The 24,695-nt window shown below is 41.8% G+C and overlaps 1 protein-coding gene across 1 annotated transcript in view; it reads left to right on the forward strand.

The window, feature by feature from the left end:
• SPTLC3 (serine palmitoyltransferase long chain base subunit 3) overlaps positions 1–24,695 on the forward strand; it is a 120,293-nt gene that overhangs the window by 30,441 nt on the left and 65,157 nt on the right. Inside the window, exons 2-4 of the mRNA XM_061622566.1 lie at positions 14,041–14,232; positions 16,199–16,353; positions 24,073–24,221. Coding sequence (XP_061478550.1) covers positions 14,041–14,232; positions 16,199–16,353; positions 24,073–24,221 — 496 coding nt within the window. The remainder of the gene's footprint in view (positions 1–14,040; positions 14,233–16,198; positions 16,354–24,072; positions 24,222–24,695) is intronic.

Below are 24,695 nucleotides of genomic sequence, written 5' to 3' on the forward strand. Positions count from 1 at the left end.
GAAACTAGTGAGGATCACTGACAAAGTAGCCTCATATACAAAGAATGGGCAGATTCATGGTTCAGTGCTTTATTGTTTTGCATATATGGTTTTTTTGACTTCTCAAAAACTCCTTACACAGATACATTACTTAGAACTCCTTATCATGATGTGTTTGCCTTGTTTAGAGTGCAGTTCTATGCATGCTTATTTGTGAATAGAGATGGGCAAATCCTACTTCACCATCCAGTTTCTTTTTTTTTTTAAGTAGATAGGCTCAAGATTGTTGAAAGGGTGGTTGCTCCAAAACCCTGGATCTGGTTGGCAGACAGACTTTCTAGATCCATTTCAATCAGGACTCATGCCTGGTTTTGGTACAGAAACTGTCTTGGCCACCTTGTACAGTGAACTGTGTTGAAAGAGAGAAACAGACAGAGTTTGACTTTGTAAATCCTTCTTAATTTCTCAGCAGCTTTTCATACCATCAACCCTGGTACCCTTCTGGGGTGACTGAGTTGGATATTGGGGGCACCACATTGTGGTGTTTCCTTTCCTACTTGGATGGCCAGCTCTAGAAGGTGGTCCTTGGGGATTGTTGCTTGGCTTTGTGGGTTCTTCAGTATGGAGGCCTGCAGGGGTCGGTTCTGTTCCTGTATTGTTTAACATTTGCATGAAAACCCTGAGTGGAGTCATACAGAGTTTTAGAGTGTGTTGTCAGTATGTGGATGACACGCACCCTATTTCTCCTTTTTATATTTTGCTGATGAGGTAGTGGTTTGCTGAATCATTCTTTGGTTGCAATAATGGAATGGATGAGGTCCTATAAACTGAAGCTTAATCCAGGCAAAACTGAGATGCTGTTGGTGGGTGGTTCCTCTGACCGGCTGAGTGGTGTGCGGCCTGCTCTAAATGGCATTACACTCCTCCTTAAGGAGCGGGTTTGGGGTTCTCCCGGATCCATTGCTGGCACTTGATGTACAATTGACCTCAGAGGCGTGGAGTGCCTTCCATCTGCTTAGCCTGGTGGCCCAACTACAACTATCTGGACAGGGATAACATTGTTACAGTAATCTATGCTCTGGCAACCTCAGGTATGGATTACTGCAATGCACTTTATATGGAGCTGTCCTTAAAAATGGTTCAGAAGCGTCTATTAGTACAGAATGCAACTGCCCGACTGCAGATGGGTTCGAGGTGAACAGATCATATAACACTAATTCTGATCCAATTACCCTGGCAGCCCTTCCAAGCCCAATTCAAAGTGCTGGTTTTGACCTATAAAGGTATTTATGGCTCAGGACTCCAATATCTTCTGGAATGCCTCCCCTTGTATAAACCTAGCTGAACCCTGAGATCTTTGCTGAGGTTGTCCCCCCTGTGAGGGAGCCTTGGAGGGTGGTGACAAGGGAGCGGGCTTTTTCAGTTGTGGCTCTCCATCCCCATCTGTGGAATGTGCTTCCCAATAAGGTCCACCTGTCACCTTCACTGACATCTTTATGGCACCAGGTAAAGACTTATCATTACCCTTTTATTCCCTCTTTTCCCTTAAAAAATCCCTTTTTTACAGAAACAAAGGTCACTCATTAATTCACCACAAAAACTTAACAGAGTGTACAAAATGGGGGATTTTGTTCTGGGACAGACTTCAGAGTGCCAGAACATCACAAATTGGTGCATAAATTCAAATTTGGGGAAATACTTGGACATTGCTATTTGGGAGTAATCATTACTCTGAAACACAAACTTGTTTGTATAGGATTGGGCTGTTAAAATAAGTAGTTGGGGTAGTTTGAGTGATCATAAATTACTTCATGATGATCTAAACCTTTCAGAGGTAATGCAAATTCTCAGCATATCTTGCCAAATGATTCCATATGCATGTGTAACAAGTGCTCATTATTTATGATACTGGGGCAGAGTAGACCAAGAGGTAATTAATAGCTATCCTTCATTTTCATATGTGATAACTTCAAAAATGTAGTTAGAAAAGATTATCATGGTCATTATGTTCATCAGTTGAATATCTCATACCAGCAGCTGATGCTACAACTGTTTTGTACAGCTCAAGACTAATTAGTGATAATGTCCAGAAAGATTCCAAGGATTCAGAGGTATGCCTCCTTTTTAATCTCCCTCCTTGCAAGAGTCCTCAGAAGAACATGACCATTGGCAATGACCTAGGTTTTTATTACAAGATTTGATCTATTTTGTCCAGTTGTACAAATTGCCTTTAAGTAGATGAGCCTTGTTTTGTCACTGATCACATAATGTATAATGGTGGCTGCTTCCACAACTTTTTGTCTCACATTTTTGGTATTGATTGGTATCTTCCCTCAAGGACCTTCAGTTATGTATCTTCCCACATCCTGCATCTTCCATTAAGGTGAATGACCTTCCATTGCATATTACAAATTCCACACAGATATCTGCAAGTTTTCATTTAATCAATATTGAGCTGAACTCTCTTCTTGTGAAATGCTTTGCACTAGGAAGATTGACACATTCTTCTCTTTCTCATTCTTTTGGAAAGCAAAAGTTGAATGTATTATTGTGGGCAGGGTTCTGAGCCCAGTACACTGTGTGTCAATTGGACCCACTGCTGCACTCACAAAAGACACAGATTTGCATCTGCTTCATGTCTTATGCAACTGTGTATCCTGTTTTGTAGGTGTAGAGCCCACAAATAAGTGAGGGGCTACACACAAGTCATTTGATGTCTGTAGGTGAAACTTTTCCTATAATTGTATTTCCTTACTAAAAAAAGCTTACCCTGTTCAATTTCTGCCTGCTGTACAGCTGTTAAAGGCACAAGAGCCTACTCTCCCTCGATGCCAACCCTAAATCATGTAAAGAACTCAAGTTCTTTGCCACCCTGGGCTCCTGTTGGGAGATAGGACGGGATATAAATCAAATAAATAAGAGTAAAATCAGCACCTCTGGGCAATTTGATAATGTATTTTAAAATGCGTATATTAAAAACAAACAATTGTAACATAAATGTAATGTAGCATTCATAGGCAAAAAGAGGTGAGATGCTAGCAATAAATATACACACAAAAGCCATGAAAGCAGGCATCCCCCTACTCACCATGGCCAGAATTATTGCATGTTTTACTTAGATGCCTATGAAAGCTTAGGTTGCGGTCCTGTACCTACTTTAACTTACCTGGGAATAGACCCCATTAAACAAAAAAAAAGTTACTTCTGAAAGATATGTATACCATTGTACTGTAAGTTAACTATACCGAGAATTCTTAACAGGTGCCTGGACCAGCTCCTGCATAGCAGGAGACATGCCTTAAGCCTCCTTGCAAAGTTTTCACATTGTATATTTGCCATTTGGGGAGGCTGGGGGATGGTGTTCAGCATCCATCTACACTTACTGTGTAGTAGTGTTTGCAGAAAATAACTGGTAGGAAATATCTGATCTCAGATGTACCCATCACAGGAAAGATGCATCCTAGTTGCTAGGAATGGCAAAGGGGAAATCTGGTAGGTATTTCGCACATTGAATATTCCAAGGACTAGAAAATGAGACAGAAGCAGGAAAGAAAAGGGCACGTAAGGGGAGGGGAAACCAGCAGCCTTTTGAAACCCCAGGGATTCCTATTGCCTGATGTCCAAACAATTCATTCATCAGTCACAACTCTGACTTCATTTACTAGCTAAAAACACTGAAAGGTGGAAGCAGCCAGGCTAACTTATCCAACAGAAATTGCTGAGAAAACTTCCCTGCACATTTTGCGTCTCATCTTCCCTTCCATGAGGGCTAAAGAATCAATTTGAAATATCTCCTTTCAGGGTTGACTTGTGTCCTACCTATGTTGGGAATGGAATGCTGATTTTTAATAAGCAAGAGGAGGACTCTGGTAACTTCACACGATCATGAGTTTAGCCCAAACCACCATTGCCTCCTCAAATGCTCTCTCCTATCACAAATTGTTCCCCCCCCACACTCTAACATCAACTACTAGCCATATCATGGGACCGGAAGGGATTCTTCCCCCCCCCCCAAAAAAAATCTTGCTCAGTCACATCCACAGACCCCATGTTGCCTGACATTCCCCTCTAATCTTGGAGGCTGATACCTCTTAGCCTCTGTCTCAGTGACTTAGCAGCATTCACAGGTACCACCCTGTTGCTGTATGAGCTCCCTCTTCTAGATATATTATGTGTCTGGCATTAATATTAAGGGTGTTCAAAACCTTTTTATTCCCCTGGGATCAGGGAACCCCAGCACCAGCCTAAAAGTGGAACACCCTCCCTATTGAAACTATATACACACAAACACCACTCCCCATTATCTGGGTTGATGGCTCGTTCAGGCTTCCTGAGCCTCAGAAAGCCATCTTACTTATCTGTCCAATGCTTGGAGCATGGGGATTAGGTTCATACATTGCTTCACTGAGCAATGCCTGGGGTCCTGAAGGCTTGGCCACAACAGACACATTAACAGTGCACCCATCACATAACAGAATCAGGCAAAGAACTGCAGCATGGTCCAGGTACTCCATAGTGCAGAACAATAGTGTCCTTTCTTCCAATAGGCACATTGCAAATCTTCAGGTTTGTCACCTCCATCCCCATCAAGATTCTGTCTTCACATCTGTTTGTTTGGATGGCCCCTATTTGATCCCATCCCACCCTATCCCCCATAATGTTTTTACCTGTTTTTCCTGCCCCATTTTGGGGTTCAAAGACATCTCTTTTTCAAAAATATTCCTAGTTCACTTTACATTTACATATACTCATTACACTGTACATATAAAAGACCATTTGACAGATGCCAAATGGCCCATGTCACTTGTATTGTAACATCTCACATCTTGCGCTTTCATCCCTTCCAAGTTGTAACTTGTATGTTGATCGAATTCCTGTTTGGAGTAGCTGCTTGCTTTCCCTTTAAACTATGCTTATGATTCTAGGCCCAACCCTAGAATCCTGTACTAACCCAAAATATATAAATTCTCCCAGATATTTATTTTATGCGTTTGTTCCGACTATGGTTGAGCCAATCAGTGTATTGCATGAAGTGTGTTTTGCTTTTGTTCAGTCCTTATTCTGGATTGATTTTTAAAAATCTAGTGCTTGCTTGGTTCAGTGGAGGCTTTAATATAATGATTCTGGGGCTGTTTCAGTTCAGGAAAAAATAAAGTTTGTTCTGGTTTTGGGTACAGGTTCACTTTAACTCCCACCTCCATGTGCCTTATTCTGAAGTCTTGGAGGAAGGATGGAATCCAAGTGTATGAAATTGTATCATCCTTGGACAACGAAGGTGAACAAGTAGCTTTAATAATTATACCCACTGAATGCTCAACTTCAAATAAGGTTTTTCATATTTAAGCTGGTAGTGCTTTCCATAAGCATGGACATTCTAAAGTAATACTTTTGTTTCTTGCCAATATTGTATTTGTCAAATCTCTCCTGAATTGTCCTTCTCAAGTGATGTGGGTTTTCAGGAAAAAATTCCCATGCAAATTAAGGAAGTTGAGGTCATTTGCACAGGTTATTTTACATCAGATAATTTTCAGTTTGCATTGGAAAACTTTCTGATGCTCTAGAAATCTAATTTGGTATCTTCGTTTTACGTCTATTTAGTAAACAAAGCTAAAAACTTGGAAAATGTGAAGCTTGTGTTTGCAATTGCCATCCATTCATTGGTACTACTGAACTTATGAAGTAGAATTTTTTCTGCAGAAAATAAAGCATTAACAATTTTTCCATTTTAGAAAATCTTGTACCACACATCACTGTCCTTCCAATTCCAGAAAACATTGCATAGGATGTACATAAGGTTGCAACATGCTTTTCATCACATCTCAAGTTATATATTTCCTTTTTTTCAGTGCTTGATTTGGTGTTTTAAATTCTGTACTTGTACCTTTAAAGACATATGCAGGAAGTGGAAGTAAAACATCCATCTTGCATCTTCTCAACATCCAGAGCATCTGTTGACTCTTGGGCATACTTTTTACACGGTAGTGGATGGCACGGTGGGGTGGCACCACTCACCTGATCTCTGGACGATTATGTTGCTGCTCTTTACTAGGAGGTGGCAGGGCAAGGTTGGCATGGTGCAAAGATACCGGCAGAGCTTATCCTGTGCTCCTGCCACAGCATTTACACCATGCCGATCTTGCCGCCCTCTTGCCTCTCTACCTCTTGGTAAGCAGCAGTGATGCAATTTGAGTAGAGATTAGGTGAGCAATGGCTCCCCACCGCACTGTCTGCTACTGTTTTCATATCCAGCCCTCTTCCTGAGAGTGAGGCAGTTTGCAAGGATTTTGGTTTGTTCTGTCAAGGTTTGTACAAAGCAGATGTTTAGACTCATCTGGACTCTTTCCCTTCCCTTCACCTTTATGATTTTCCTTTGCAAGATGTACAAAGATGTGTCTGTCAGACATTGTCCTCCATTCTTCGTATGTCTAGACCATCCTTTTACCACCAGGAATAAACCAGGAATTCCTTAAGCCAGGAATTGTGTGTACCCAATTTCTAATACCATCATGCCAGAGATGTGCTGCCTGGTTAAACCTCTACAGCAGCCTTTCCCAACCAGTGTGCCTCCAGATGTTGTTGGACTACAACTCCCATCTTCCTGACCATTGGCAATGCTAGCTGAGGCTGATGGGAGTTGTGGTCCAACAACATCTTGAGGCACACTGGTTGGGAAAGGCTGGTTACGTTACGTTACATTTTACTTCTAGGCCGCCTTTTGGCCAAATAGGCCCCCAAGGTGGCTTACACACAAATACAAATACAAAATGCAAATAAAAACAATACAATTTACAATAAAAAAAATCAAACTAACGAAGTCCTAACATCTCTAAAAAAAACAGGAGCAGCAAACCAAAAGCATTAATCTACCTGGTAAAGGGCAGTCCCCAGAAAAATGTCACTAAGAGCAGAGGTGGGGGGCAAAGCAGGTGGAAAAGCATGCCCCTTGATGGTCCCAGCACAGTCCCATCCCTGCAGCAGCATGTCTCAGTCTGCAGCTCTTCCTGATAAGGCCCAGGCAGAGGGGTGGGGCAAGGCAGATGGAAATGCTTGCCCCTTGATGGTCCCAGCACATTCTCATCCCTGCAGCAGCACATCTCAGTCTGCAGTTCTTTCTGATAAGGCCCACGCAGAGGGGTGGGGCTAGGCAGATGGAAATGCTTGCCCCTTGATGGTCCCAGCAGTCTCATCCCTGCAGCAGCACGTCTCAGCCTGCAGCTCCTCCTGATAAGGCCCAGGCAGAGGGGTGGGGCAAGGCAGGTGGAAATGCTTGCCCCTTGATGGTCCAGTCTCCTGCCCTCCTCAGGGCCCATGATAGGCCAGAAAGTTCGTATAAAAATACAATTTATAAATGATAAAGAAATTTTCAGGTCTTAGGAGAACTGCCAGCTCTTGCCTGCTCAGTGTGTATGTCCTACCTTTCTCTAGACAATAAGCATCATAAATGATAACAAATCATTTTAGAGACCTCAAGCAGTCCTGTGGTGCATCGTTAGTGGCAACTGTTGTGGCTTTTATATGCTGCTTAAACATGTGTGATCTGACTTACCTTGCAGCAGTGCCCAAGTATTATTTCTCTGAGCCAGAAATGTATAAAATGACCTTACTGTTGACCATTGAACTGTACTGTCACTGAGTTTATTTTCCATCAAGTCTGCAAGTCTGGAAATCTGTAGCTAGCAGGAGTTATGTCTTTGCCCAGTCTGGGAACGTACAGCCAAGGCCGTTGCCATGGTAGCATCAAGATAGACTGGGAGAGTTCTAGCAGCTATCTGTGTTGAGCTGTGTCTTCTGTGTCATGTCTTTGAACTGAGAACTTCTCTCCTAGGGGGGGGGAGCAACTCTACATGTAATCTTAAAGCCTTAAGCCATAATGTCTTGTAGTAAAGACTCTTAACCTGATCTAATGCCTCTGTGATGTTTCTTGCTCAACTTAACTCCAATGTAACGTATGCTGTTTCATGCAACAAAGCACACACTTCAACAGGGTTATGGGCCCAGATCCACAGCGCGTTACACAAGAGTAAGTTGCTGGTCTGAACGGCAGACGGAGTTCAGAAGGCAGCTTGATCGATTGTACCAGACAGAGGTGAGCAACATGGCTGTAAACCTGTCTGGGGGAGGCTTGCCAATGGAAAGATTGACGGAAAAGAATTATGCCAGCTGGAAGCCGAGGATGCGGGCTTTGCTGATAAAAGAGGATTTATGGGACATTATAGATGGACCCCCTCCGGCAGTACTGACCGTGGCCTGGACGCGTAGAGATCAGAAGGCGCAAGCTTTTATACTTCTGGCTCTATCAGACTCTCAACTGTTACACGTGAGAGATGTTACAAACGCCAAACAGATGTGGGACGTGTTGGAGGCCCTACATGTGCAACAGACTGCGGGATCTAAATTGTGTTTGGCAAGGAAGCTGTACCAGATGCGCTTCACGGGTGAGTGCGAAATGAGTGAACATCTCACGGAATTCAGGCGCCTATTTGCTGAGTTGCAGGATCGAGGCATGGAACACTCTGACCTTCAGAAGACCTATTTGATCCTGGCTTCACTCGATGGGTCTTGGAATAATTTTGTTATGGGAATCGAAGCCATGCCTGACGGAGGTCTGAACGTTGCGTTTATTGAGGAAAAACTGTCCCAGGAATGGCAGCGGAGACAAGAGGCGAAAAGTGCTGAGGAAAAGCAAAGAGCCAAGCTGAAAGAAGAAAGCAGCTGCAGACAGGAAAACAAGCTGGAGCAGCAGCGGCTGAAATCTTATTATGCCTGTGGGGCTCGTGGGCATCTTCAAAGAGACTGTGCAGTCAAGCGCAACTCCAGGGAAGGAGGCTTGAAGCAGGGAAGTGTGAACTTTGTTTGTAAACAGAAGTCTCAAGATTTAGGACCTGTTGACTGGCTTCTTGACAGCGGTGCAAGCCATATATTAATCAAAGACAGGAGTTTGTTTTACACGTCTACAGATGAGCAGGACTTTGTTTTACTTGCGGATGGATCACAGAAGAACGTGGAAGCCCGAGGGCTGGTGAGATTTGATAAACTTGGAATACTGTCAGATTGTTTGTTTGTACCAGAATTGGCTCATAACGTATTGTCAGTAAGAAAACTGGTGAATTCTGGGTATTGTGTGACGTTTGACAGAGGGAAATGTTTTGTGCAAAGAAGAGGCAAAGTTGTCTGTCAGGGTTTCATGACACAAGGGCAGTTTAAAATGACCATGGGTGTGAAGTGTGCTGATGCCTTGAGTTTAATGAGGCGGAAAGAGAATGACGGTCAGAGCTGTAAAAAGACAGCTGTTAAAAGCACACAGCCACAGTATTCATGTAATGCAGTCAGGCTGATGCCTGAAAGAGTGCATCGCAGCCGAATTTACAAGCCACAGGGTAAGAGACGTGGCAAACGTGCATCTAGAGCACAAGAGAATGCATATTTCAGAGTCTGGTGTCCAGAAACACAGCAATTAGTTCTGAGCAGAAGCATTAAAGTCTCAGAAAAGCCTTGGGATCAAAGGGAAACAGTCATTCTTACAGGGTCAGATGACACACAAGCACAAACATTTAAGCCAAATCTAGACATAAAGGTGGAGGGCACACATATTCCACTCAGAGATGCGTTAAATGAGCTCCTTTGTGGGAAACGAAGATCGAAGAAACGTAAGGCTGAGGAAATGGAGGATCCTGGGCACGCTGTGCCAAGCACAAGCACAAATGGGGGGGCAGAGAGAGCAGAAGCCCTAGTGCCTTTAAGACGTTCTACAAGACCAAACATAGGGAAACCGCCTGAAAGAATTACTGTAGGGGTAATTACCAGCCCAGGTATGCATAAACAAGTTGAAATGGATCCTGATACACTGTATTTGACTTGTGTACAGCCAAAGTTTGATTGAATAAAGTGTTAGCTAAATGTACAGAGATGTTCTGAACTGTACTGAAATGTAAACTGTATTGCAAGATGTATTGTAGAAATGTATTATTGTTATTGTTGTCATGAATTACAGACATGATGGGGAAAAGGGGGGATTGTTGACCATTGAACTGTACTGTCACTGAGTTTATTTTCCATCAAGTCTGCAAGTCTGGAAATCTGTAGCTAGCAGGAGTTATGTCTTTGCCCAGTCTGGGAATGTACTGCCAAGGCCGTTGCCATGGTAGCATCAAGATAGACTGGGAGAGTTCTAGCAGCTATCTGTGTTGAGCTGTGTCTTCTGTGTCATGTCTTTGAACTGAGAACTTCTCTCCTGGGGGGGGGGAGCAACTCTACATGTAATCTTAAAGCCTTAAGCCATAATGTCTTGTAGTAAAGACTCTTAACCTGATCTAATGCCTCTGTGATGTTTCTTGCTCAACTTAACTCCAATGTAACGTATGCTGTTTCACGCAACAATGCACACACTTCAACACTTACTTCTCACCCAAAAGGCATTGCCTTTTATTGTTGTTATTTATTATTATTTATTAAATTTATATCCTGCCCTTTCTCCCAGTAGGAGCCCAGGGCGGCAAACAAAACACAAAAAACATTCTAAAACATCATAAAAACAGACTTTAAAATATATTAAAACAAAACATTTTTAAAAACATCTTTTAAAAAAGCATTACAAGTATATTAAAAAGCAATTCCAACACAGACACAGACTGGGATAAGATTTCTATTTAAAAGGCTTGTTGAAAGGGGTAGGACTTCAGTAGGCGCCAAAAACATAACAGAGATGGCACCTGTCTAATATTTAAGGGGAGGGAATTCCAAAAGGTAGGTGCCACTATGCTAAAGGCCCGCTTCCTGTGTGGTGTGGAACAGACCTCCTGATAAGATGGTATCTGCAGGAGGCCCTCTCCTGCAGAGCATAGTGATCGACTGGGTATATAAGGGGTAAGACAGTTTTTCAGGTATCCTGGTCCCAAGCTGTACACCAAAACCAGAACCTTGAACTTGGCTAATGGGCAGTCATTTCTTTACCCCTCTTCTATTATCTACACACTACTTAGAGCAGCTTATTAAGAAACCCTAAAATCACAATTAAAATACAAAGAAGGCAGAGAGCATAGATAAAGCATGACCTTTACATAAAACAGAAACTACCAGAATAAAAATGGCTTTACCAACCAGTCAAAAAGGGTGATTTACAGGGGAAAGCGTTCCATAATGATGGTGCAGCCGCTGAGAATACTCTATCTCAGCAAGCATTAGAGGAAAATCTTAGGAAACTTTCTCAGTGGTATTTCATACAATCCATAGCAGTCTTCTTTGAAGCCCAAAAGCTCATACTTTCATGAGCTTTTGGAGATGGTTGGACAGAAAGGCATGTAGAGTTTAACTGCTTTCAGATTGTTCTCTAAAGTTTTGGGGGTTTCTGGAGAACAATGGAAGATAATGAAACTAGAGAAGAATCCTACACTGGCTAATGATTGTGCATTGTCTTGCCTGCTGACTGCTCTTCAAGGAATGTGTGTGTGGCTTGCAACAGTCTGTAAAAATATGGATGAATCTAGACTTCCTGGGCAAGCTACAAAGCCCTCACAATTATTTGCCCATTGATTTATGTGGAAGTTTTAAAACAAGGCATTAACTATTTCAGTATAACACTGAAATAATAAATTCTAGAAGATACTTCAGCAAGATTTGTCTAGATGTTTGATTGCTTTGCCTGGGTATATACCTTCTGTCAGGTTAAAGATTTAATTGTGTTAATTTCTCAAACTTGTGTGTGGGCTCATATGTCCAATGGGTAATTCCAAAAATAGCTAGGCAAATACCAAAGTCTGTGGACATTCTTTATTCCAACATCTCCCTCCCTCCCCCTGCCTTTGTAGATTGACTTGATTGGGATTTGGTTGCTTTAGGATTTGATTGAAATATAATATGTGTGTGTATACTTACATATATACACATTTGTATAGATCAATATTTCAGGATTACTATACCTCTCTTTAAAGTGCACATTCAGATTTACTTTGAAAATCAACCAATAAAAGACCTGTTACCTTTCACCTGAAGAGACCCCTTGTTTTACAGACATTATGTGACTAGACAGCTTGAGGGAATATCTAATGTACTTGGTTAAGCAGGATTCCTTCCATGTCTGTAATTGTTAATTTTCCTTGAGTTCTGCTATAAGATTTTTTGTTCTAACCTACATGGCATTTTTAATGAATTATCCATATTGCTCAACATCAGAGTGCACATACACATTAATCTGCATTACTTTACATAAACTTTAGATCAGTGTAATCAATTGTAGTAATCCAAATGACTGCATAAATAATAAGCAGTATATGTTAATACTAATATTTATTTTATTATTACCATTGCATGTATTTTATGGAAGTTGCTCACTTTAGAATTAAGTTGGTAGCACATTTACCAAATGCTGTTGCCCAAACTGAGATTGTTAACAGGAGTTGCCAAAACTGGAATGTTGCAAGGGCTATACTCTGAAGTCTGATATGATGAGGAAGTAAGTTCCCAAACGTCCTATGTTAGTCACTAGCCATCAGTGCCATTGAACCATTTACTTTTGCTGACATGCTAAATACTGCCTTCATCAATAACTATGTTTAGTACAGTGTATTCTTCCCTATAGATTTGCTGTTATTGTGTGGTAGGAGCATATTGCGCCCCCTTTAGCAACGGGAATAACACAGCCAGACACAGATTTATGGGTGAAGTAAGGCCACAACTTTATTGATAAGAGTAAGTAAAGCGGGGTTGGCATGGCAGTAGGGCAAGGATCCGCTTCATTCTGGCAGCCCATGCTGGAGGAATGCTGAATCAACCAACAAGCAGTTGGAAACTACCCTTGGGAGTTGGCTCACTTTAGACCCAGGTGGGATGTGAACCCAAGGCACCTGTGGTCCTGCTGACCAACCAGTGGGAGGGGTTGTGAGCTGGATGAGGTGGCACCCCTCCCAAGCTAGGGGCGTGGCCATCGTGTACCCCCACTGGACTCCTTATGGGAGTCCCCCTTATGATTGATCCTGCCCAATGCCATTTCTGCCTAAAGTTGTGACAGAATTGAGTAAACGCCTAACAGTTGCATAGCCAACCACTGAGGGATAGGCGAAAAAACCTGCTCAACTATGGGGCCAGATTCGTTGAGAGGAAAAATTCCTATCCAGCTCTGTCAACCAGCAACCTAGATAAACACAGCTCAGTGATGCCCTAAGACAGAGGCAGGGTGGGTGGGAAAACCAGCACATGAAGAAAGAGGCTGGCTCTCAGGAGACTGGGGCCTTTAAAGGCCCAGGTCTGGCTCCACCCCTTGGCTGCTCCCGTGAGACTGCCCAGGATTGTGGGTGATCTCGCAAGAGCCAGGTCATAGATGGAAGGGTTCTAACTCCTCCCTCCCATCGCTGCCTGAGGTGCGCTCCACCCCACAATTAGCGCCCCGTGCGGAGGCTCGAGGTTTGTCTTATCTGAAAGAATCAGATTATTGATAGCTGGCTTCTGATTTAGGTAACATTCAGACCAAAAGAGCAAATGGAGAGGTAAGCCTCAAGCTGGTACTAGAAGGGTGGGATACAAATTAATTAATTAATTAAATAAATAAATAAATAAAGCAGTAATTTATTTTAAGAACAGTGGGTTGCGTGCAACAGTGCTAAGCAGACTACTTCGTCAGTGCAGGGATTTCTCCTTGCACAACAGAATGATCTCCTACTCTTTCCCCCCTCCCCGTGTACCCCCTAAATGTGCTCTGGGAGTTTTCCCAACCCTCCAGAGCAGATTTGGACAGCGTAAGAGGAGAAGAGGGGAGAATCCTCTTGTGCTAGCGTAAAAATGTAGTTGAATACTGCCTAGTATATCTCATGTATTTCCACAGTCGTTCTCTGGGGTCAAAGGGTCTCCATGTGTATCTTAGTGCAGCAAAAAAGGCTCGCCAAAGGAGTATACTAGGTCTTATCTCTTCAAATCCCAGCCATGACTCCCAATTTGAAACAGATGGAAGGTATAGTTAGACACACTATAACCAGCAACATGGCAGGAACTTGGGCAGTTGATGTATTTCTATATTTAGAACCAGTTTTTTTAAGGGACACTGGTTTTAACTTCCTTTATTTTCATTTTCAGGAAAATGGCATTGCAAATGGAGGCTTCTACAAAAGACCATTTAATGAATCCTTTGAACAACCACCAATGTATGTTGCTGTCCTTACATTTGTGGGTTTTGCAGTAGCAACATTTTTTGGCTACCTGCGAGACTTCTTGAGATCCTGTGGACTACAAAAAACTATTGTTGCTATAGAACGGGAACAACAAAAGGTATATAGAATTTTAAAATTGGTGAATGCCCCAATTCCTTCCCAAGAAGCCAAGCACGAAGGGAAGGGCTTGCAGGAGGAGGATTTCTCACTCATTTGTGCTTCAGATCTCATTTGCCGTCTTTCTCTCCCCCCCCCCCCCGGCAGGCTGTCTCAGGAAGCATGGGTGGCAGGAATCCTATGCATGTGGCAGACTACAGTTGAAGAGAGATGACTGACTGACAGTGCACTATCCCTATTTTAGATGCTTGCCTTTTTCATTTTTGGAAAAAATTATATCATCTAAAATGTTCAATTGATCTGATTAGTGTGTTAAATGCAGTTAAAATAAGGTGGAGGAATATATAAAGTATAGCCCCCCCAAAAACAAGACCCTTAAAAGTATGACGTGAACTAGGATAGTATTTCAATTTGTGTGCATAATGTGAATGTAAAGCTGTTTTTTAAAAAAGAAAAACTTAATCAACTTAAATTGGATCTTCGTAAGAAACAAAGGACACAGGTGTTTGCTTGCAAGTATCCATAAGAATTAGGTGACACCAAAGTGAACTCTTTTCTTGCACTGGTCAATGATCGTAGTAGTGACCATTGAGACGCATTTGGAATCTAGGGAAGGGGCTATAGATTGATGGTAGAACATCTGCTTTGCATGCAGGAGGTCCAGGTTCAGTCCTTGGGATTTCCAGGTAGGCCTGGGAATGTCCTCTGTCTGAAACCTTGGAGAGTTGCTACCAGTCAGTGCAGACAGTACTAATCTAGATGGACCAATGGTCTGATTCTGTATAAAGCAGCTTCCAATGTTTGAGTGAACAGAATGACCACAGGCAGAGACCCTGGAGAACTACTGCCCAGTGAAGTAAACAGTACTTGTTGATATGAACAAATAGTCTGACCTGGTATAATCCAACTTCCTATTTTCCTTGTATTCATTTTGCAAATGGAACATCAAGTTCTAGGGGGAAAGCTTCTGTAATCTCAAAACTACAAGGCTTTTGGCCTCTTTTAAGCTTGTATTTTGAGTGCCACCCTATGAGTGCATATCCATAGCCATCATAGTATCTCTCCACAAATAATTCTTAAGATACAAGGACAGTTGACATATTCTGCTTAGCAGTGATGAAAATGGAGGTGTGAATCTGGGATGTATCTGAATAGAATACGATGCATGTGCTCTTTTCCTTTCTTCCCCTTACCACCCTAATGGACCTCGACCCAAACAACTGTATGTCATTCCTTTCAGTTACAAATAAGGATGATTTAAAAGACTACATAACTTGTTGCCTTTTCATCTGTCTTATGTAGGCTGAAGTATTAATGGTTCTTTCTTTTGCAAGTACATGGATCAGGCAGGGAATGCTTCCAGCATAGGGGAGCAGTGATGAACCAGTGTTGCTTCGGGGGCAGGTATATTATGTATATATAAATGTAGCAAGTAAGAGAGCTTCTTGCCAAACTCTAAATGCCCAAATTTGCTTATTCAAATCAGCTTTCAGGTGAATGAAATAGCAGCCTAGTTCATCTAACAGACATCTTACTTTTCAGTACAGAATTACCACAAGACTGACTGTGTCTGTTGTTGTTGGTTGTTTTTTATCCCACCCTTCCTCCAAGGAACTCAGGGCTAAGAACCCAATTCACTTACTATGTTTCCCACCCCCATTTTATTTTATTTTATTTATAAAAATATTTATATACCACCCTTCCACAAAACATCAGAGCTGCATATAGCAACATAAAAAACACTTTACCTTTGCAAGAACACTGTGAAAGGTTAGGCAAAGTCCCAAGGATATTCATAAGCTGAGTAGGTAGGGATTCAAACTTGAACCTCCTGATCCTGCTTTGACACTGTGACCATTAGACCACATGCAATTAAGTGTGCAGCGATTTTTTAAAAAAACACAAGATGCAGATGTCCTAGAGATGTAACTTTACACTCTTTTTTCCTTGTAAAAAAACCCCCCTAGGATTTTGTACCACTTTATCAAGATTTTGAGAACTTTTTTACAAGAAATCTCTACATGAGAATAAGAGACAATTGGAACCGTCCTATCTGCAGCGCTCCTGGACCAAAATTTGACCTCATGGAACGTGTTTCAGATGACTACAACTGGACATTTAGGTGGGTCAGGCTAGTAAGTATAGGTAATGATCACTGAAGAAAAATGTTCATTTCTCTCTTTTTTTATAGCTGTCAATGTAACTATCTATTTCTTGATAACACACAAGTCTGGCCAGATATTTTGGGAAAGGTTTTATACTGTCTTTATGAAGTGTCTTTGAATTGCAACTCAAGCCTAAAACTGAAAATGGTTTCAACCAAAGTCATGTGTTACTCACTTGTATAGCACTCGCATTTGAAGTAGGAGCGAGGCCACATAGCCAAGCAGCGTCTTAATGCAAGCATACGGGCTCCCAGAGAGGAGATTACAGCCACTTTGCTGCTGCTCCCCAGTCATCTGCTGCGGCTGTGTAACGCTTAGCTAACCCATGGTTTGGCTTTGCATGTCATCCAAACCAGGACATGTGGGTTAGATCTCCTAAACAAACCATGACCTGTAAAACATAGGACAAATCTTGGTTACAGCTTGTGGTTAATTTGAAGAGAGTTAAGCCATGAGTCTGGATTTGGACAACGTGCTAAACCAAACCATGGTTTAGCTCAGCACAGCAGCAGTACAACTGGGTAGGAGCAAAGCAGCCATGATCTCTTCTGGAGCCTGCAAACTGACACTCGGCCATGGTGTGGTTTAGCGTGATATGTGAACCAGGCTATTATGTCCCTTTGCTAGCCCCAGTGTATGGATGTCTAAAAAGGAACCTCTATGCATAACCATCCCCTTGCACATAGGGAGCTCCACATAGTAAATATGTCCATGCAACTGGATGTCCTGATCACATGGAGTCCTGATGCATGATCAGCTGCTCATGCACACAGGTTCCTTTTCAGATGTGAGTGGTCAACATACCAGTGCATGCAATGTTGAGGGTGGAGCCAAGAGTGCAGCCCTGCTCCTCCTTCAACACATGAGTGCCCCACACGAGTAGCGCATACACTCAAGTCTAGGACATGCCACTTCCTCCACCTCACTGAAGTCTTAATTTAAATTTTCTTTCAAGCAACATGGGTTTTGTTTACATCCTCAAGAGAATGACAGCTTTTATATTAAAAAAAATCTAACCTTATATAGAGAGTTACAGTTTTAAATCTACAGTAGGCCAGGAGACTTTTTTGGACCAGTGGGCGCATTTTGAGCTGCCATGGGGGTGTGGCATAATACAGCATGGTTGCCATGGGGTGCATGGTATAACACAACAAAGCTTGGGGGGGGGATGGCATAGCCCAAAACTGGAAAGAGTAAAATCATTGCTGCTTCTCACCCTCTCCACCCCCGCCCCCCGACAACCTCATGCTTCTCATGGCTATATTTTGTCAGTCCTGGTTGTAGAGACACTCCTGTTAAAGGCACAAGAAGCCTGTTTTCTCCAATGCTAATCCTAAACTAAATCCTAGGCTGCCATCCTGTACCCACTTACCTAGGAGTAAGCCCTATTAAACACAAAAAGACTTACTTCTGTATACCATTCTGTATACCATTGTGCTGAGTACCTGGCTTTAGGTCCTGCACAGCAGGAGACATGCCTAAGCCTCTTTGCAAAGTTTTCACATTTTGCATTTGCCACTTGGGGTGGGGGATGAGGATGGGGTGGGGGATACATTTGCCATTTGGGGTGGGGGATGAGGAGGACTCTTTAACATCCACCCACATTTATTGTGTAGGAGCATTTGCAGAAAATAACTTCCAGGGACTTCCTGATCTCAGATACAGGTCAGGCCCTAGCTGAGGGCCCCTGAATTGGAAACAGTAAGACCTCCTCAATAACTTTCACACAGGGCACATCTACTCCCCCCGAGTTGTTGGGAGAAGAACAAAAATCGGTAGTAGATTCCAGACAGAAAGTGTAAATGTTATCAAGTAACAGATCTACCCACAACCAAACAGGAAGATATAACCACACTATTTCTGGGCGCCTAACAAAAAAAAGGAGGGGAATGGGGCATGAAGGTGGTAGAGTACACAAATATGCTCGCATGCATACATATTATGTGTAGATGGGGCTGGGATTTCCATATTTCCATATTGTCAGGGATCTGTTGACATCAGCTCCAGGAAATGGAGTTTTAGACCCTTTGGAGGCCCACCGTGAATTGTTTGCAAGGCACTTTGAAGGTAAAGTTGCTCGCCTCTGTAGCAGTCTTTTTTTATCATTAATTTTTATTCAAATTTTCAAAGACAAAAAACAAAAATAATTAAACAATAAAATAAAATGTTGACTTCCGATTTGTCGCAGATCAGTTATAGGTCTACAATATATAACAATCCTGTCTCTTAAATTATATTATAAAATCACTTTCCTCCAGTAGTTATCTTAATTAATCATCAAATCTCATAAACATTACTTTATTCTTTCCACAAAAAGTCAAAGAGAGGTTTCAATTCCTTGAGAGATATATCTTTCAATTTTTCTCCAAATAAACATGTCGATTAATCCATCTCGTTCAAATCTGTTAGGTCCAATAATTTCAATAGCCATTCTTCCATTATCAATGTTAATTCCATCTTCCATCTTCAATAATCCTGTTAAGTCCAATAATTTCAGTAGCCATTCTTCCATTATCAATAATCCTGTTAAGTCCAGTAATTTCAGTAGCCATTCTTCCATTATCAGTATCCCATAATAATCTTGTTGTCATAGCCATAGTCCAAATAAACATATAGATTAATCCATCTCATCAAACCTGTTAGATCCAATAATTTCAATAGCCATTCTTCCATTATCAATATTAATTCCATCTTCCATCTTCAATAGTCCTGTTCAGTCCAGTAATTTCAGTATCCATTCTTCCATTATCAGTATCCCATATTAATCTTGCTGTCATAGCCATAGGCATATAATAAGAGTCTGATGGGAATTTCCTTTATCACAAATATTTCCTTGCCATCAATTCTGAATATGTTGCTGAAATATTGTTGTAAAGTCATTTCTCTGTTCTTCTTTTTTACAAAATGCACTGGCTCATCTCTTGAGAATTTTTCCATTGTCACATATCTGTAGTTAATTCCATAGATTTTTTCTATGTCAAGCTCCATCATATCATTCCAGTCCAGAAAATTATCCAAGACATTGATAACTTTATCTCTAATATCTTCATTAATTTCTTCAGAGACAACGTTGAATTCCAAACAGTAAACTTTGTTTCTAATATCCATAAACTCCAGATCTTTTTCCAATTCCACATTTGTTCCAATCTCCAGGGCTTGTATCTTCCTTTTAATTTTTCTTTTCTCATCTCTAATCTCATCAATCTCCTCTTTCACAAGATCCCCTATTTCTTTAAGCTCCTGCGTCATTTTGCCTAATTCAATTTTCATCTCCTGTCTACCCTGTCTCAGGGTTTGTTTCGTTATCTCAATCTCATCCATTATTTTCTGAAACATAATTTCTTCCATGGTCTCAGCCACTTTCCTGATTGCCGTTCTTAAATCCACGAAAACAAAAATTATTTCAGCCACAATTGGGTTAATATTCCAGGCTTGATGACATCACAGCGTAGACAGTACAGCCTGCCTTATCTCTTATTTGTTCAGGAATACAAAACAAATTTAGTTCCCAGCTTCAAAACAGTTAGTGGCGTCGTGAACAAGTAGATTCATCAAAATGAAATAGACCAAAAAGAAAATAGTCCCAGGCATATAATACTCCAAAGTTCATAAATCAAATTTATTTGTTTTTTTTCCCTCCTCGAAATAGAAATCCCTCTTCCGTTTGTATCTTTAGAAGCACTTCCAGGCCAGCTTTTTGCAATAAAAACAAAGATAAGCTTTTTCAATTTCTTTCCTCCTTAATTTCGTGAATAAAAGAGAAGAGTTATAACTCACCCAGAAATTCTTTATAGCTGATTCATTGACAAATCTTTTTGCTGCAGCGATTTAAACCAAGTGAGAAAAAAATAGAAAGAAGGATGCTTGCCTGTTAAAGTCCGTTTTTCTTTGAAGAAAAGATAAACGTGTCGCTTAATCAGTTAGAGCTTGTTGGAAGTCCGTCCGGCATTGCTGGCTGAACCTTCTCTCATAAATTAATGAAATCCAGTCCTCCCAACAAAAACAGGCTTTTGTGGTTAATCTCTACGTTTCTCCCTGCCCGGGAGAAAATCTTTACCAGTCAAAAAGAACGTTCTGACTGATTTTAAAACTGAAAAAGCTTCTTCTGAGACAAGAGCTCGTCTCAAAAAGCAGGCACAAGCGAAGTCACCCTTCCCGGAAGTCGCCTCTGTAGCAGTCTTGATGTCCCCTCCACATCTACTGTAGTCCCCAATGAGGTGTCCAGTGCAATGTCTGCTGCAACTTCTTGGGAATGGTTTCAGTTGATGCGACCTGATGACGTAGACAAGGTGCTTGCGATGATGCGGCCAGCAACATGTCCTCTCAACCCTTGCCTTACTTGGCTTATTAAATCCTGCTGAGGGGGTTTGACTGAGTGGATGCAGGTTGTGGTAAATGCATCATTGTGGGATGGAGTGGTTCCAGCCGCCCTGAAAGAGGCGGTGACCCAACTGCTCCTGAAAAAGCCCACCCTGGACCCATTGGTCTGCAAATTACTGACTAGTCGCAAATACCCCCTTTTTAGGGAATGTGATTGAGAGGGTTGTGGCACAGCAATAACAAGTACTCTTGGATGAAATAGATTATCTTGACCCATCCCAGTCTGGGTTCAGGCCTGGTTATGGGACTGAATCGGCCTTGGTCACCCTGATGGATGACCTCTATAGGGAGAAGGACATGGGGAGTGCGACCCTGTTATTCTTACTTGATCTCTCAGTAGCTTTTCATACCATTGACTATGGTATCCTTCTGGGCTGACCTGGTGAGGTGGGTATCGGAGGCACTGTTTTACAGAGGTTCCGATCCTATCTCCAGGGTCTTTTTCAGAGAATAGCATTGGGTGATTGTCTTTTGGCCCCCTGGCAGTTGTGCTGTGGGGTGCCGCAGGGTACAATCTTGTCCCCCATGCTGTTTAACATCTATATGAAGCCCTTGGAAGCGGTCATCAGGAGATTTGGGGAGAGGTGTCAGCAGTACGCTGATGATACCCAGCTTTAGCTCTCTGTAACATCTGAATCAGGAGAGCCCATCCAAGCCTTGGAGTGCTGCCTGGATTCGATGGTGGGCTGGATGAGGGCTAGTAAACCGAGTCTGAATGCTAGCAAGATGGAGGTGCTGTGGGTTGGTGGTTCCCAAATTCAGATAATTGGTCAGTTGCCTGCTTTGGGTGGGGTCATACTCCCTCTGAAAGAGCAGGTCTGTAGTCTGAGGGTGCTCCTAGATCCATCTTTGTCGCTAGAGGCCCAGGTTACCTCAGTTGCTAGGAGTGCCTTTTACCAGCTTTGGCTGGTAAGACAGCTGTGACTGTTTCTGGGCCAGGATAGCCTGACCACTGTCGTCCATGGACTGGTAACCTCCAGACTGGATTATTATAATGCTCTATATGTAGGGCTGCCCTTGAGGTTGGTCCAGAAGCTGCAGCTTGTGCAAAATGCAGTGGCGAGACTGCTCACTTGGGCAGGGTATTGCCAATATGTCACCCTGCTGCTGACAGAATTGCACTGGCTGCCTATTAGCTACTAAGCTAAGTTCAAGGTGCTGGTTTTGGTGTACAAAACCCTATACAGCCTGGGACCAGGATACCTGAAATATCGTCTTACCCTTTGTATACCCAGTCAATCACTGCACTCTGCAGTTGAGGGCCTCCTGCAGATACCATCTTATCAGGGGGTCTGTTCTGCACAACATAGGAAGCAGACCTTTAGTATAGTGACACTTACCCTTTGGAATTCTCTCCCCTTAAATATTAGACAGGTGCCATCTCTGTTATCTTTTTGCGCCCACTGAAGACATTCCTCTTTCAACAAGCCTTTTAAGTAGAGACCTTATCCCAGTCTGCATCTGTGTTGGAATTGCTTTTTCATATGTTTTTAAAGCTTTTTTAAAAGGTTTTTAAAAGATGTTTTGTTTTAATATGTTTTTAAGGATGTTTTGTTTTAATACATTTTAAAGTTTGTTTTTATGATGTTTTAGAGTGTTTTTAGTGCTTCTGTTAGAGTGTTTTTAGTGCTCCTACTCTAGAGGAAGGGCGTGATATAAAACTAATAAATTATAATTATAACTTGGTAACTCATTAGATTTTTGTTCTTTTTTTAAAAAAACCTATATTCTGCTTAATCATTTCCATTTCTAAGTGGTATGCATAAAAATGAGACATACATAGCATAAAATAAGCAATAACGATAAAATCATCAAAAAAACCAAACACTACCTTAAAATGGAACAAAAAAAGCTTAATCCTGCACCTGAAGTTCACAAGGAGGGTGCCTATCTAATCTCATTTGGGAGGGATTTCCACAGTCTTGGGCCCACAACATTGATTCTGAGCCATGGGGGAACCACCAACAGAGACAGCCAGTGCAAGCTTTTAAGCACCTAATTACATGCAGGCAGTAGTCTCTCCCCATCAACGATCTAGCTGCAGCGTTTAGAACCAGCTGGAGCTTCCGGTCCAGGTGGAAGGGTAGCCCCACATAAAACTCATTGCAATAATCAAGTCTTGAGGTTACCAGTGCATGAATCACTACAGCCAGGCTATTCCTGTCCAAGAATGGCCCTAGTTGGTCACTCCAGCCATAGCTGGTAAAAGGCACTCCTAGCCACTGCGGGTACCTGAGAAAGATTGGTCCAGGAGCACCCCCAAACTACTCACCTGTTGAGGGAGAACAGGGAAATGGTCAATCTCCTGGAGAATGGAACCACACTCCTTCAGGGCCTCCATCTTCCTGAGATTCATGCTCAGTTTATTAACCCTCATCCATTCCACAATTTTGCCCACACAACAGTCCAGACCATGCACAGCCTCTCCTGACTCAGATGTTAAGCAGAAATAGAGTGTACTGATGACACTTTGCCCCAACACTCCTACTCACTGCTCCCAACAATCATTATAGCTCCAGCATTCATATAGACATTAAACAGCATTGGTGACAGGATTGTGACCTATGGCATACAATAGTACAAAGACTGTGGGGCTGAGACCCAATCCCTCAATGCTATTCTCTGGACATGGCCCTTGAATTAGGAATGGAACCTACTGTGAAACAATGCTCCCAATACTTAAATCACAGAAACAGTCCAGGGGGATACCATGGCCAATGGTATCAAAAGCCACAGAAAGATCAAGAAGCAGGAGGAAAGACAGATTTCCCCCTGTCCCGCTCTCAGTATAGATCCATCCATCTCATGCTTCCGACTTCACTTCTGAAGTAACTACTCATGTAAATTGGCTTCAGTGGTGTACTCCACTGTTGTTATGTTTCTCTTTTATTTAAAATATATATAAATTTCATAGATTACTTTTCAAACTTGAGGGAACTGTCATTGCTCAAAAAAATGGTGCATGGTCTTCTCCAAAAAAAACCCCAAACCCATTTTCCAAGGAAACTATACATGTAGCTATCCACAAGAGACTGGGACAAGGATACCTATGGAGCATTTGATGTCGGTGAAAACTGATTTCGTATTCATTACCTGAAATGTCATCCCTTCCTGAAAGTGTGTCACATATACTTTATTTAATAGAATAGATCATTAGTAAAGGGCAAAACAATGGCAAGGGCAATAGGAACAAGCATTAATAACACAATAGTCTCATGTTGGTCTAGACTTTAAAAATAGTTTTATCTATTATATAAACATTATATATATTAAACAAGTTTTTCCTTTGACTGTAGGTTCACTGGAAGGACAGTGAAGAATGTGATCAATATGGGTTCCTATAACTACCTCGGCTTTGCAGAAACTGAGTGCAACGCTTTGAAAACTGTGAGCACTGTGTTGCATAAATATGGCACAGGAGTATGTAGCACTAGACAAGAAATGGGTAAGGAGAATATTTTTTCAGTTTCTATCATGATCTTTAGCTTGGTGACTCTGCTTTAGAAATAGCTAAAAATCCATTTAGGATTACAGATCTGAAATGTTATTCTCACTGCAAGGAAATATACACTGAAAACAATCCACTTGGGCTATTTCCTCTTCTTACCTGTTCTTCTTACAACAACCTACCTATTGCTTAAACAAAAGCTATTACACTGTGGTTAATCATTTGATCGACTAGGACTACTTATGAATGGATTATAGTTTGCCAGGATTATAGTGTTTGAATTCTGGGGGCACAAGACTTTGAACATTCCTTCCTGTCCCCATTCATGGCACAATTGATGGTCTGTTCTGAGTGATACTTTCACCTACTTGCTACAGCCCATCATCCACTGAAACACACATGATTGCATTCCGGAATTGTTGATATGAACCAGGCAATTCACAGATGTATAGCTAGAAATAATTGTTCACT

The sequence above is a fragment of the Rhineura floridana genome, chromosome 4, assembly GCF_030035675.1.
Source record: "Rhineura floridana isolate rRhiFlo1 chromosome 4, rRhiFlo1.hap2, whole genome shotgun sequence".
Classification (NCBI taxonomy): Eukaryota; Metazoa; Chordata; class Lepidosauria; order Squamata; family Rhineuridae; genus Rhineura; species Rhineura floridana.